This window comes from Ranitomeya variabilis, chromosome 2 (genome assembly GCF_051348905.1).
Source record: "Ranitomeya variabilis isolate aRanVar5 chromosome 2, aRanVar5.hap1, whole genome shotgun sequence".
NCBI classification, from domain to species: domain Eukaryota; kingdom Metazoa; phylum Chordata; class Amphibia; order Anura; family Dendrobatidae; genus Ranitomeya; species Ranitomeya variabilis.
In genome coordinates, this window is record NC_135233.1 from 734,716,892 (window position 1) to 734,733,236 (window position 16,345).

Consider the following 16,345-nt stretch of genomic DNA (forward strand, 5'->3'; position numbering starts at 1 on the left):
TGCTCGAGTGCTCAGTACTTGAATCGAGCAGGTCAGACGCTCGGATGGGCTCGAATCGAGTAACAAGTATAATAGAAATTAATGGGAAACTCAAGCATTTTGCTTAACAGGAGGGTAGGGGAGGCAGGATAATCACTTAAACAGATGGAAACAGCGCTCAAACTGAATGGGAACAGCTTGGGGAAGACTCCTGGGAACATCTCTGACTCCCAGGTTGCTGTTGGGAACAATGTTATCAGAGTATTACTGCTCTTTTACGGACTGACGATAAAACATACAAAACCGAAGATTATTATTTATTATTATAGTGCCATTTATTCCATGGCGCTTAACATGTGAGAAGGGGCATACATAATAAAAAAAACAGTACAATAATCTTGAACCAAACAAGTCACCGACTGGTACAGAAGGAGAGAGGACCCTGCCCGCGAAGGCTAACAGTCTATAAGGCAAAATTAAAAAGAGAAAAAAAAAATGCCTACTCCACCCATTACCGGGCCATCTCTCACAGTATTTCCCCGTCGTCTATGACTACAGTAGATGCTATAGTAAAGAGAAAAGTAAAACTACACCAACAGGTAAATGTGATTTTAACATTTTACTACCTTATCTGGGCATATGGTGCGTGTGACATGGTCAGACACATCCTGTTTAATTTATGACGGAGGGACTCAAACTCACAAAGCCTATGCAATCAATGCAAGAACTGCCAAAAATTAGAAAGAAAACGGAGTCCAAAATACCTTGTATTAGACATAAAGGAGGGCCTCATACACATTCTGTTAAAATTGTTGTTAGGTAGTGGGACTCCTAAAGCCTGTGAAGTGCAAAGACTGCCAAAATTAGGAGGGACAGCAATACACACAGATAGCCTCAGAATTCTTTTTCCCCCCATTTTAACGAGTAGCACTCCACTCCTAGACTGGTAAAAAGTATGCACCAAGTGCAAGGGCCTAGACTGGTAAAGAGTATGCACCAAGTGCAAGGGCTGAAGAAAAATTACCCCTGAGGGGTGTGTGTATATATATATATATATATATATATATATATATATCCTGTAAAAAATTATGGAGGGAATCACACACACCCTCTAAAATTATGAGCAAGGGCCGCACGATGACCCTCTAAAAATTTTGAGCGAGGTCAAGCACGTAGCACAGGGGAAGAGGCAGTGGTGTCACCAGCAGACACTAATTGTGGACCCAGGCGTTCGGCCCACCTAGCTGGGTGCTTTGAGGATATGTGTCTGAGCATACTGGTGGTGGTCAGGCGGGTACTGGTCAGGCCCCTGCTGATCTTGGTATGGCACAGGTTGCAAATGACCATTCTTTTATCGTCCGCACTTTCTTTAAAAAAGCGCCAGACTGGGGAACTCCTAACCCTTGTCCTGGTACGTGTGTGGATGCTCTGGGGAATAATTGCCCTTCTTCTCCCTCTAGCCACTCCATTGTCTCTTCTTGCCTGTTGCGGTGCTGCAAATCCTTCCCTCTCTGCGCTGCTGGCCTCGCTCTGCATGGCACCTTCCCATGTTGGGTCAGTGACTTCATCATCCAACACCTTCACACTGTGGTTGTCCTGACTTGTTGAAAACAGTGTCTCATCATCATCTACCTCTTGAGACACTAATTGACCTTCCCAAGCGTCGTCTTCTGACCATGGTTGCTCAAATATTTGGTGTTTGTCAAGTACATCTGAAATGTTTGAAATTACAGAATAGATACATATTATACAGTGTCACATGGTATATACAAAAACATATACATAAATGACACAAAATATGACATAGAAAAGATACAAAAAGGATATGCAAAGGTAAATACATTGACATGGATCAAATAGGAGAGGGGCTGGGGGCAAAGGAAGAGGAAGGGGGAGGGGAAGGGAACAATAAACAATAGGTCCAGTGGAAAGTTAAAAGTGATATTCCCATCTCCAAGATCCTATCCAAATATGCAGCAGGCGTAATAATAATTAGTCCATGAGCCAAGAACCAAATTTGACGATATCGGTACCAAGCGGAGTGACTAATTCTCTTTGGTATTTTTAGGTAGATGCATGTCTGTAGTTTATTTTTTGATATGATAGCCCTTACATATACGTAGCTTATTAACCCCTTCAGCCCTAGGCCTATTTGTACCCAAGTGCCTAAGCCAATCTGACCTGTGCCACTTCATGGGCTAATAACTTTGGAACGCTTTCACCTATCCAAGCCATTCTGAGATTGTTTTCTCGTGACATATTGTACTTCACGTCAGTGCTAAATGGGAGTCAATATATTTTACCTTTCTATATAAAAAAATGCTAAATATTCGGAAATTTTGGAAAAATCGGCAATTTTTTAACTTTGAAATTCTCTGCTTTTTACAAAAATACTGATACCCCCCATAATAGTTATTAATTTACACTCCCCACATGTTTACTTCATATTGGCATCATTTTGAAAATGAAACCTTATTGTTTTACGACGTAATAGGGCTTATAGTTTTATGCGCAATTTTTCACATTTACAGCAAAACCCACTTTTCAAAGGACCAAGTCACTTCTGAAGTCACTTTAAGGGGCTTACATAACAGAAACCACCCATAAATTACCCCATTTTGCAAACTACACCCCTCAAGCTGTTCAAAACTCATTTTTAAAAACTGTTAACCCTTTAGGTGTTCCACAGGAATTTTAGCATGAGCCAAGAACCAAATATGACGATATCGGTACCACCCGGAGTGACTAGATGTAGTATTTGTAACAAAATTTAATCCAAGTTATGTAAATACACACTGAACATGTCATGTGCATATATATATATATATATATATATATATATATATATATGTTACTCCATAATATCTTCAACATCGGACTCTGAATCTGACTGTTGTTCTACTGGCTCGTCTTCAGTACCCTTGTTCTGGCATGTCTGTAATCTGCACATGTCTGTGCACTTCAGGCCATTGCTGAGGCAAGTACACTGAGGAAGTTCACATGACCGCACACACTTGCAGGACAGTAGCTGTATAATAGCTTCTGGTGCTGGTGCCCCTTGCATCCACTTGACAACAAGCTTTCCGTCGTTATCTATCATCCAACCGCAGTCTGTTGGGTTTGCAACCCATGGCTGGCTCTGCAGACTTCTCCTCCAGATCGCAGCCTGGTAGTTTGCACGCAGTGCATGCATGAAAAGGCAGTCCTGGCAAGGAGGGAGTTGACTTGACTCTACCACTCCACGTCTGGCACAGAACAGCTGATAACGGAGCCTGTTTACCTCAGTTGTTTGGGTAGTTGGCAGGTACATGTGGCAGGTGATTTCCTGTAACTTCTCAAAAAGTTCGGTAGACACTTCCCATGAACGACCAACTTCCTGAAAGGCATCCTGGTATGTCTTGTTCATCTTCAACTGCTTGAGTGTCGTCATCTTCCCACGGCCAGCGAATGCACTGACGGTGTCACAGCCTGTAAATGCATGCATACCAATCAATGAATCACATACGCTGCCTCCCAATGTTCGGCTCAGAGTGGTGATATCCAGGAATCTTGTCCGGTTCTGTGTACCGCATTTCTGGAACAGGTGGGATGGGATTTTGTGGCACATGCCCAGACACAGGACCATGACATCAGTATCCTCCGAAGTGATGACCGACTTGTAACCAGATTCTGCTGCATGAAGAGCATGGAGAAGGAGGCGTGTGTCTGCTTCTTCTTGATTTGACTTAAGGTCAGCAGCCTCTTCCCACTGTTCTTTGGTGATCTTAAAGCAGAGCTGCTCACATGTGACATACAGCTCCTTCTCCTCAAGCTTCTCCCTGTGGTGTTTCGCCTTCCATTCTTCTACCAGAAACTTTATGAGACTTGCCTTGTTGGAGGAACTACTTAGAAGCTTTTTCCACTGCTGGATGTTGTGCCCATGTTGAATGTTCTTGAAATGGATCCCTGTGCCTTCATATCTGTTGACTCTTTCTGTATCTTTGATGGATGTCTCCTTGTAGACGTCAAAGACAATATCAATGCGCTTGCTCTTAGCACCCTCATGGATAGCGCGACTCATTGCTGTGCCTGCTAGCTGGCCAAATGTTGCATTGTTTCCCTTCAGTTTCTGAACCAGGCTCATCCCATCAATGATGGTTGCAGAGGGCTCGGGGATCACTTCTGCAGGACGAGCATTCCTCTCCAACTCCCTTGCGAGGGCAGCCTTGTTGGTCTTGCGGATAGACCCATCACCATTGGCAAGTGCCCATGGCAATGGACCCAGGGGATGAGTCAAGACATCACTCATTTGTAGCTTTCTGTTCTCAGCTACAAGTATCATCTGGCCAAATAGGTTTCTGTCAGCCTTCAAAATTACCTCCTTGCCAAGACCTTGTCTGCGTGTCTTCATTTGGATGTTAGAGAACGTTTTAAGTTTGTTCTTCGTCATCTTGTCATGAAACAATGTAGTTGGCTTATCGGTACCCAAACGCTCATCCTTGAATGTTTGATATGCATCCTCTCCTATACTGTATGCCCCTTGAAGGTCTTTGGCTACATCTGGTGGTGCTACAGTCGCTGTTGACAAACTGATAAGTTCACCATTATGCTCTTTGTTGAAGGGGTTCACCCAACCTGTCTCCAGCAGTTGAACGAAAGATTGGACATCGGCTTCATCTCTTCTAATCCTAGACACCTGTAGGTCTGAATGGCTGAAGTCAGTATATTGTTGGCCTACCAGGGCCCTCAGCTGCCTCAAGTACATACTGCGGTACTCTGATGTCAGGTAGAACCTGGAAACAGCTCCAACTTTGAGGCTGAAGCCTTTTGTGCCCCCTGGTGTCTGGGTGTCTTTGTTGATTGTCTCTTCAATGGTCTGGTCCACAGGAATTCGTCCAAAAGGATTCTTGCTACCGATCTGGACCGAAAAGCCACCTTGCATGAAGTATTCATGGACCTCTGGGTGTTCTATGGGCAGCCGAGACATTGTGGCATAGTAATAGGTTAGGTATCGGGCATAGTTGACCTTGTCATAGGCAAAACACCATGGTATCATCTGTCGGATTGCTCCTAGGTGAAGCATCCAGTTGCCTTCTCTTGAAGCTCGAACCAGGGCCAGCATGGTCTCGACCATGTCCAAGTATGACATCCAGAATGCTGAGAGTTGTTCATTTCTGAGGGTCTCAAGATAAACTTGAAAGAGCTTCAGGGTAAGTGTGCAAGATTCATTATCCAAGAGCTTTTCGAAGGATCCCTGCGACACACTGATGCGAAAGTTTGTGATGTTCTTCAGTGTTTCATCCAGATGGTGAAGGTCCCTTGCATGGTTTTCTTCTAGCCATGGAAGGAAGTTTTTCCATGCAAGCCTCATAAGTGCTTCATAGACCAGCTTGTGTAGTCTCACTGCTCTGTTGTACCTCCGGCCGTCCATCACTCCAGACACTGATCCTTCAGCGATTACACCGGATTCAACACACAGATCTCTAAGGCCTGCATCCTGAAATCTGTTCCCTATGATAGAGAGGAGATTACAGATTGTGTGGAAGACACCCATTCTAATTATAATGTTCTTGAACTTCTCCTGTTTCCAGATAACCTCGGCAGCTTTGGCATAGAGTGCTTGATCAAACACACACACAATTCTGTTAAGCTTCAGGGTCTGCATGATGGCATGTGTTTGCTCCAAGACTTCATTCACAGTGGACATGGCTGTTGCAGGAGCATTGATAGTGGGCAGGTAGCTTACAGTGTCCTGGGCCACTACAATGTCGCTGCGGATTTTTATGTTGAACCCAGTCCAACTGCTGGTGGTCTGATCCTCATGGTCTGACATTCTAGCCAGAAGCCAGATATGGTTTTTGGTTTTTGAATCCTGGACCTCCTTGGTAGTGTTAACATTCGAAGTCTCAATCCTGGGTGGCTCTCCCCGCTGCCCAACATTGTATATCGGTAGCATTAATTCTGTCAGAGTTATGCTTCTTTTCTTCGACTTGGTTACATCTGGCAGGACTTTCTTTGTCACAGAGCATGCAACATTGGACTGAACAGCAATGCCATTGACTCTATGAGATGTACCTGCTCCACTTAGTGTCTCCTCAAGTCTGTCAATGTTATCCCAGGCCAGGGTTGTGAACACACCTGGGTAGATACTTGCTGGCATTGGGATGTCATCCTTTGAACATTCCAACTTCTGGATACAAAGGGCTGTATCGATCTCCTCAGCCATTGAATATGACACACAGTGGCCAAGACGATTCAGAGTTCGAATCAGTTCTGTATTGCCGGTCAAAGACTTAACTGCAAAGGATAGCAGTACGTGCTTTGGTGGCTTTGTCTTTCCATTGGTAACAGCAAAAACCAAGTCACTGCCGAAGGATGTGGCAAGACGTTGAGCTCTTTCACAGGTAGTTTGGCACTCACAATCTCCTGTAAGCAGGGTTTGCAGGAATTGAGTGACTAATGCAGGAACGACATTCTGATCTGTATTGGGAGGCCATGGCTGACTCACATCTTGCTTCTTGATCTCATTCCTTAGCTGCATTGCTGCTTTGGTTACGATATCTCCAGAGTTAGCAGCTCTTGCTTCTTGCAGATCTTTTGTCATGCTGTGTACTTGCCGGACAAGGTCGTCCATTGATAGGCTACATGGATAGACTAGAAGCTTACCTTTCTCATCTGAGAGAAAGCGGAGTGATTCCCCAATCTCTGTTTCAAGTTTTCGTCGAACATGTTTCTTTGTCGATGGTTTCAGTTGGATGATACCACGGGATATCATTAATCTCTCAAGCCTAGATGTGAGGTTTATCATAGGCAGTACTTCTGGGTTTGGGAACAATTTAGTCCTTATATACAAGAAGAGTTCTTCAAGGGCCTCTTTCTCTGCCTCTTCGTAGCGTACTTCCTCGCTTTCGACCTGATTTTCAGCTGCACTAGACCTACAGGCCACTTGGGAATCATCTTTTGTGAATAGTTTGTAGCACGACTTGTGGTAGTGCCCCTCTGCAGCAACAAGGTCTCTGTTAAGTAAACCAAGTATTCTCTGTGTGCCTTTCCTTATCGCTGCTCTGCGGATCGTCTCATCTGCTCGTAGCTCAACACACTGGACAATTGGCTCCCTTGTTTGTTTTCCTTTTAGGTACTTGCTTGACTTCTCACAGAAGATACATACTTTGGCATACACCCTGCTATCACTGGGGGCACCCCTCGGTAGCTTCCTCATGGAGATTTTGCTTGCTGTTTCGACATTGACACCCTTGCCAAGGATAGAATCCAGTGACTTCTTCATTGTAAAGATACTACGACATTTACGGTGATATTGTATGTGTGGTATTTCTCCTTCTTCAAGGCCCTTAGCTGCTACCAGGACTGATTCATGCTGCCTGATCTCTGCAGCCCTAAGCAATGTTTTCCAGGAGTCCAAATCCTTAAGGGACGCCAGATCATCGCTGTCATCATTAGAGCAGTGTATGATACAGTCGATCCGTGATTTCTTCCTTGCTGGTACTTCCATCATGCCGTTAGATAGTCAGTAAACACCTGCAAACACAAAGAAAAACATTAAAATTTTATTTACCGTATTTCCTGGCGTATAAGACGACTTTTTAGCCATGAAAAACATGGCTCCAAGAGGGCGGTTGTCTTATACGCCGAATACAGCCGCCGGGGGGAAAGGCCGCCGCGCAGGGAAGGAGGAGGCAGGGGCCCACCTTCATGAGGCGCTCGTTCTTAGAGCTGGGAGCGCTGGTGCTAGGTGACTGTTCCCCCTCTCTCCACAAGTTCCTTACCAGCAGCAGCACACAGTACAGGACTACAGGACCTGTGGTGATGTCACGGCCATGTGATCAGTCACAAGCCTGGGAGGTGTCAGCCTCTACAGAGGGAGATAGGAGCTCTGCAGAGAAGACCGGAGAGTCCTGTTCAGCACAGAACGTGTATGTGTCAGTGTGTGTGCGTGTGTTGGGGCACCTCAGGGTGTCTTCAAATGTGACATAGCCCCCTAGATTTCTTCCAGTAAAATTTGCACTCCAAAAGTCATTTGGCGCTCCTTCCCTTCCGAGGCCTGCCGTTCCCCAATACTGCAGTGTACGACAACATATCGGGTGTTGTTGTGTTCGGGAGAGATTGGTGAACAAATAGTGGGGTGCATTTTTTGCTGGTACACCTCTTAAAAATAAAAAAATGAGCCTAAAATGACACCTTCATGTAAAAAATGCACTTTTTCCATTTTCTCAACCAAGTGTTTCCAACTACTGTGAAACACTGGTTGGGTCAAAGTGGTCACTATACCCCCTAAAAGATTCCTTGGGGGTGTAGTTTCCAAAATAGGGTCACTTTTTGGGGTTTCCACTGTGGGGGTACCTCAGGCAGCCTTCAAATGTGACATGGCCCCCTAGATTTCTTCCAGTGAATCCGCCACCCAAAAACCACATAGCGCTCCTTCCGTGTTGAGCTGTGCTGTGTGCCCATACTTTAGTTTACGAGTACATGTGGGGTGTTTCTATAAACTGCAGAATTAGGGTAACCAAGTTTGGGTTTGCCGTTAACCCTTGCTAGGTTGCAGGTAAAATTGGATTACAATGTAATATCTGGAAAAAAAATGAAATTTTGAAATTTCGCCTTCATTCTGCTAAAATTCCTGTGGAACACCTAAAGGGTTAACAGTTTTTAAAAATGAGTTTTGAACAGCTTGAGGGGTGTAGTTTGCAAAATGGGGTAATTTATGGGTGGTTTCTGTTATGTAAGCCCCTTAAAGTGACTTCAGAAGTGACTTGGTCCTTTGAAAAGTGGGTTTTGCTGTAAATGTGAAAAATTGCGCATAAAACTATAAGCCCTATTACGTCGTAAAACAATAAGGTTTCATTTTCAAAATGATGCCAATATGAAGTAAACATGTGGGGAGTGTAAATTAATAACTATTATGGGGGGTATCAGTATTTTTGTAAAAAGCAGAGAATTTCAAAGTTAAAAAATTGCCGATTTTTCCAAAATTTCCGAATATTTAGCATTTTTTTATATAGAAAGGTAAAATATATTGACTCCCATTTAGCACTGACGTGAAGTACAATATGTCACGAGAAAACAATCTCAGAATGGCTTGGATAGGTGAAAGCGTTCCAAAGTTATTAGCCCATGAAGTGGCACAGGTCAGATTGGCTTAGGCACTTGGGTACAAATAGGCCTAGGGCTGAAGGGGTTAATAAGCTACATATATGTAAGGGCTATCATATCAAAAAATAAACTACAGACATGCATCTACCTAAAAATACCAAAGAAAATTAGTCACTCCGGGTGGTACCGATATCTGGCCCGGCTCATGGACTAAATAACATTAACAAATACCTCCAATTAGAAATGGAGTATAGTGTTTCTGATTCGCCATGTCTCTTTCCTCATGTGCAGGCATTGCAGGACCTTAGGTATCCATGATTACAACCACTGATACAGTGACAGCTAGTTGCTTGTGGTCCGAACCATGAATACCGAAGGTCCTGCAATGCCTGCACATGAGGAAAGAGACAGAGGGAATGAGAAAAACGATACTACATTTCTAATTGGAGGTATTTGCTAATATTATTATTACGCTTACTACATACTGGGATAGGATCTTGGAGTGGGGGAAAACCCCTGTAAAATCACTGTCACCTTATGGGTGTAGGTAGGTAGAAACTTAATGGAGCAACAGCAAAAATTGTAAGGTTTGTTGCATGTCAAGGAGGACCTAAATTACATATAGGTTACAATTAACCCCTCCATTCCTCAAAGCCAGATTTCACCTTTATGAAAAGGCCATATTTTACAATGTGTCAGTTTATGAGGTACTAACTATGGAACGCTTCAGGGGGCATGGCCTGGAGTGAGATGTGAGCAGACATGTGTTGATGCAGCTCCTGCATAGTATCTAGCCTGGACATGCTTTGTGGTACTCAGAAGCTTCAGTGCCTCCCTACTGTGAGGCCCAAAGTGCAGTGACCCTACCAGATCTCTTGGAATGTAGTGACGGCATCCATGACAGGCAAAAGAGGCCTCAGAACGCCGGGGATCCGGACAGAAAGGCTCAAGATGGCGCCCAACCCGCTGGTGAGACGGACACACTGGAGGGGTCGACCCAGGGAGAGAGCAGGCGGATAGACGCTGTGAGTAAACTGCAGTGTTTTGCCAGGAGAACGGTGGAGTCCCGGATTCAGGCCGATAATGGAGGAGACATATGCACACCGCGGAGGTATGAGAGGGGATAGGAGGAACCGGAGCGGGGGGAGGAAGACGATGATGAGAGTGATGGTGGGAATCAGAGCGGCTCGCAGGGAGGTGATGCAGGACATGGCGAGGTGGCTACAGAGTTGCTGCGGGTGAAAATGGGAGAGCTGCTATTGCCGGAGAAGCCGACCGGACATTTTTCATGCCATTATACACTGTGACTCTTCTATTATCAATATGGCGGCACAGTTGGGCAGCATTCAAGCTAATATGACCAAAATGCAGCACGCTATGCATGTGGTGAAGGAGAGGGTAGGAGAAATTGAGAAAAAAGTCAGTTCTGAGAAGGACTATATAGCAGGAGCCGAGAAGGAACATAAACAAATGGCATTAGCCCTTACTGCCGTCCAGGCCAAAGCGGATGACCTGGAAAACAGGTCCCGGAGCAATACCATGACATTTTCCGGCATGCCGACCAAAGTTGAAGGTAATACCCCTACAGACTTTTTTTGAGAAAAGGCTCATGGATAAGCTGGGTGCCAATAAGCTGTCTCGGTTCTATGCCATTGATCGAGCCTACGGGGTTTCCACGTCCCCTCCCCCCTGGACGTCCACCACGGACTGTAATTGCTAAAGTTATGTTCTGAGGCTTGCTAGGGACCACCTAGACCTCGTGATTAATGGTTCCGCAATCTCCATCTTTCCAGATTATTCTACCAAAGTGCAGAAACAGAGGGCCAGGTTTACTCACATCAAGAAAAGGCTACGGGAGATTGGTGTGACATATTCCATGTTATATCCAGCTAAGTTGCGGATCGCAGTTCACTTTTTTTCTAATGCCAATGATTCATAATGATTCATTCAGGTGGCTGGACTGTAATGAGAAACTGGCATCATACTGTGTATAGAAAGCATTATGGGTTTTTTTTGGTGCATCAGAATGTGTACTTATGGACACTGGTGGCATTATAATGTGTTGTGGCACTAAGTTCTACAAGAATGACAACATAACAGATTGTAAAATGATCAGTGATAAGCGAGCACTAAAATGCTCGAGTGCTCAGTACTTGAATCGAGCAGGTCAGACGCTCAGACGGGCTCGAATTGAGTAACAAGTATAATAGAAATCAATGGGAAACTCAAGCATTTTGCCTAACAGGAGGGTAGGGGAGGCAGGATAATCACTTAAACAGATGGAAACAGCGCTCAAACTGAATGGGAACAGCTTGGGGAAGACTCCTGGGAACATCTCTGACTCCCAGGTTGCTGTTGGGAACAATGTTATCAGAGTATTACTGCTCTTTTACGGACTGACGATAAAACATACAAAACTGAAGATTATTATTTATTATTATAGTGCCATTTACTCCATGGCGCTTAACATGTGAGAAGGGGCATACATATTAAAAAAAAAACAAGTACAATAATCTTGAACCAAACAAGTCACCGACTGGTACAGAAGGAGAGAGGACCCTGCCCGCGAGGGCTAACAGTCTATAAGGCAAAATTAAAAAGAGAGAAAAAAATGCCTACTCCACCCATTACCGGGCCATCTCTCACAGTATTTCCCCGTCGTCTATGACTACAGTAGATGCTATAGTAAAGAGAAAAGTAAAACTACACCAACAGGTAAATATGATTTTAACATTTTACTACCTTATCTGGGCATATGGTGCGTGTGACATGGTCAGACACATCCTGTTTAATTTATGACGGAGGGACTCAAACTCACAAAGCCTATGCAATCAATGCAAGAACTGCCAAAAATTAGAAAAAAAACGGAGTCCAAAATACCTTGTATTAGACATAAAGGAGGGCCTCATACACATTCTGTTAAAATTGTTGTTAGGTAGTGGAATTCCTAAAACATGGGAAGTAAGTGCAAGGACTTTCAAAATTAGAAGGAGGGACTGCAATACACACAGATAGCCTCAGAATTCTTCCCCCCCCCCATTTTAAGGAGTAGCACTCCACTCCTAGACTGGTAAAGAGTATGCACCAAGTGCAAGGGCTGAAAAAAATTACCCCTGAGGGGGGGGGTATATATATATATATATATATATATATATATATATATATATATATATATATATATATATATATATATATGAATTTTAGAGGTAGGACTCATACACATCCTGTAAAAAATTATGGAGGGAATCACATACATCCTCTAAAAACTATGAGCAAGGGCCACACAATGACCCACTAAAAATTTGGAGCGAGGTCAAGCACGTAGCACAGGGGAAGAGGCAGTGGCAGTGGTGTCACCAGCAGACACCAATTGTGGACCCAGGCGTTCGGCCCACCTAGCTGGGTGCTTTGCAGATATGTGTCTGAGCATACTGGTGGTGGTCAAGCTGGTACTGGTCAGGCCTCTGCTTATCTTGGTATGGCACAGATTGCAAATGACCATTCTTTTATCTTCCGCACTTTCTTTAAAAAAGCGCCAGACTAAGGAACTCCTAACCCTTGTCCTGGTACGAGTGTGGATGTTCTGGGGAATAATTTCCCTTCTTCTCCCTCTAGCCACTCCATTGTCTCTTCTTGCCTGTTGCAGTGTTGCAAATCCTTCCCTCTCTGCGCTGCTGGCCTCGCTCTGCATGGCACCTTCCCATGTTGGGTCAGTGACTTCATCATCCAACACCTTCACACTGTAGTCCTCCTGGCTTGTTGAAAACAGTGTCTCATCATCATCTACCTCTTGAGACACTAATTGACCTTCCCAAACGTCGTCGTCTTCTGACCATGGTTGCTCACATATTTGGTCTTTGTCAAGAACATCTGAAATGCGTGAAATTACAGAATAGATACATATTACACAGTGTCACATGGTATATACAAAAATATATATATATAAATGATACAAAATATGACATAGAAAAGATACAAAAAGGATATGCAAAGGTACAGTGCCTTGCGAAAGTATTCGGCCCCCTGGAACTTTTCAACCTTTTCCCACATATCATGCTTCAAACAAAGATACCAAATGTAATTTTTTGGTGAAGAAACAACAAGTCGAACACAATTGTGAAGTTAAATGAAATTTATTGGTTATTTTAAATTTTTGTGGATAATCAAAAACTGAAAAGTGGGGCGTGCAATATTATTCGGCCCCTTTACTTTCAGTGCAGCAAACTCACTCCATTAGTTCATTGTGGATTTCTGAATGATCAAATGTTGTCCTAAATGCCTAATGATGATAAATATAATCAACCTGTGTGTAATCAAGTCTCCGTATAAATGCACCTGCTCTGTAATAGTCTCAGGGCTCTGTTTGAAGAACAGAGAGCATCATGAAGACCAAGGAACACAACAGGCAGGTCCGTGGAAGGAGTATCATACCACTGCAAATCTACAAAGACCCGGGCGTCACTCTAAACTTTCATCTCAAACAAGGAGAAGACTGATCAGAGATGCAGCCAAGAAGCCCATGATCACTCTGGATGAACTGCAGAGATCTACAGCTGAGGTGGGACACTGCACAAATCTGGTCTTTATGGAAGAGTGGCAAGAAGAAAGCCATTTCTCAAAGATATCCAAGTGTTGTTTAAAGTTTACAACAAGCCACCTGGGAGACACACCAAACATGTGGAAGAAGGTGCTCTGTCAGATGAAAACAAAATTGAACTTTTTGGCAACAATGCCAAACGATATGCTTGGCGTGAAGGCAACCCAGCTCATCACGCTGAACACACCATCCCCACTGTCAAACATGGTGGTGGCAGCATCATGGTTTGGGCCTGCTTTTCTTCAGCAGAAACAGGGAAGATGGTTAAAATTGATGGAAAGATGGATGGAGCCAAAGAGCCAAATACAGGAGCATTCTTGAAGGAAACCTGTTGGAGTCTGCAAAAGACCTGTGATTGGGACAGAGATTTGTCTTCCAACAAGACAATGATCCCAAACAAAGCAAAATCTACAATGGAATGATTCACAAATAAAAGTATCCAGGTGTTAGAATGGCCAAGTCACAGTCCAGACCTCAATCCAATCGAGAATCTGTGGAAAGAGCTGAAAACTGCTGTTCACAAACGTTCTCCATCAAACCTCACTGAGCTCGAGCTGTTTGCCAAGGAAGAATGGGCAATGATTTCAGTCTCTCGATGTACAAAACTGAGCGAGACATACCCCAAGCAACTTGCAGCTGTAATCGCAGCAAAAGGTGGCACAAAAAAGTATTAAGCTAAAGGGGCCGAATAATATTGCACGCCCCACTTTTCAGTGTTTGAATTTCCACAAAAATGTAAAATAACCAATAAATTTCGTTCAACTTCAAAATTGTGTTCCACTTGTTGTTGATTCTTCACCAAAAATTTACATTTGGTATCTTTATGTTTGAAGCATGATATGTGGGAAAAGGTTGAAAAGTTCCAGGGGGCCAAATACTTTCGTAAGGCACTGTAAATACATGGATCAAATAGGAGAGGGGCTGGGGACAAAGGAAGAGGAAGGGGAACAATAAACAATAGGTCCAGTGGAAACTTAAAAGCGATATTCTCATCTCCAACATCCTATCCAAATATGCAGTAGGCGTAATAATAATATTAGCAAATACCTCCAATTAGAAATGGAGTATAGTTTTTCTGATTCGCCATGTCTCTTTCCTCATGTGCAGATACTGCAGGACCTTAGGTATCCATGATTACAACCACTGATATAGTGACAGCTAGTTGCTTGTGGTCCTAACCATGAATACCTAAGGTCCTGCAATGCCTGCACATGAGGAAAGACAGAGGGAATCAGAAAAACTATACTACATTTCTAATTGGAGGTATTTGCTAATATTATTATTACGCTTACTACATATTGGGATAGGATCTTGGAGATGGGGAAAATCCCTGTAAATCACTGTCACCTTATGGGTGTAGGTAGGTAGAAACTTAAAGGGCCACTGTCACCCCCCTCCAGCCGTTATAAACTAAAAGAGCCACCTTGTGCAGCAGTAATGCTGCATTCTAACAAGGTGGCTCTTTTAGTTTTAGGTTCAAGCATACCCCAAATAAAACGTTTTTATACTTAGCCACAATTCCTGTCTCTAGCCACGTAGGCAGGTCCTCACTCCCCAGCTTGGCCAGCTCCTCTGCCGTCACTCACATCTTCCTGCGCTTTCGGCGCCGCCCCCTCAGCGCTGTTATCGTTTCAAATCCGGCGCCTGCGCTGTGTACTGGTGTCCTGCGCAGACGCAGTAAGCTCTGGCCGTCTGATGTAATGGCTGATACTAGCAATCACATGGCAGTGACGTCATCGCAGGTCCTACAGCTATTTGCTGTGCAGCAGATCCATCCTGGTGTTCTGTGGATGTCTTTTGTTCTCTGGTATCAGCCATTACATCAGACGGCCAGAGCTTACTGCGTCTGCGCAGGACACCAGTACACAGCGCAGGCGCCGGATTTGAAACGATAACAGCGCTGAGGGGGCGGCGCCGAAAGCGCAGGAAGATGTGAGTGACGGCAGAGGAGCTGGCCAAGCTGGGGAGTGAGGACCTGCCTACGTGGCTAGAGACAGGAATTGTGGCTAAGTATAAAAACGTTTTATTTGGGGTATGCTTGAACCTAAAACTAAAAGAGCCACCTTGTTAGAATGCAGCATTACTGCTGCACAAGGTGGCTCTTTTAGTTTATAACGGCTGGAGGGGGGTGACAGTGGCTCTTTAATGGAGCAATAGCAAAAATTGTAAGGTTTGTTGCATGTCAAGGAGGACCTAAATTACATATAGGTTACAATTAACCCCTCCATTCCTCAAAGCCAGATTTCACGTTTATGAAAAGGCCATATTTTACAATGTGTCAGTTTATGAGGTACTAACTATGGAACGCTTCGGGGGGGGGGGGGGGGGGGGGGGGGGCATGGCCTGGAGTGAGATGTGAGCAGACGTGTGTCGATGCAGCCCCTGCATAGTATCTAGCCTGGACATGCTTTGTGGTACTCAAACGCTTCAGTGCCTCCCTACTGTGAGGCCCAAAGTGCAGTAACCCTAATAAATCTCTTGCAATGTAGTGACGCCATCCATGACGGGCAAAAGAGGCCTCAGAACGCCGGGGATCCGGACAGAAAGGCTCAAGATGGCGCCCATACCGCTGGTGAGACAGACGCGGAGGAGGGGCCAACTCAGGGAGAGAGCAGGCGGATAGACGCTGTGAGCAAACTGCAGTGTTTTGACAGGAGAACGGGGGAGTCCCGGATTCAGGCC

At 44.4% G+C, this 16,345-nt stretch overlaps 1 protein-coding gene across 2 annotated transcripts in view; it reads right to left on the bottom strand.

Moving 5' to 3' along the window:
- Positions 1-282: 282 nt before the first annotated feature.
- Positions 283-16,345, bottom strand: part of LOC143807726 (uncharacterized) — a 103,020-nt gene continuing 86,957 nt past the window's right edge. The window contains exon 4 of one of the 2 annotated variants that reach the window (XM_077289594.1): positions 283-1,691. In XM_077289594.1, coding sequence (XP_077145709.1) covers positions 1,144-1,691 — 548 coding nt within the window. In that variant the 3' untranslated portion in view covers positions 283-1,143. Of the gene's footprint in view, positions 1,692-11,485; positions 12,937-16,345 lie in introns of those variants that run through there. The other variant, XM_077289593.1, reaches the window with a different exon arrangement.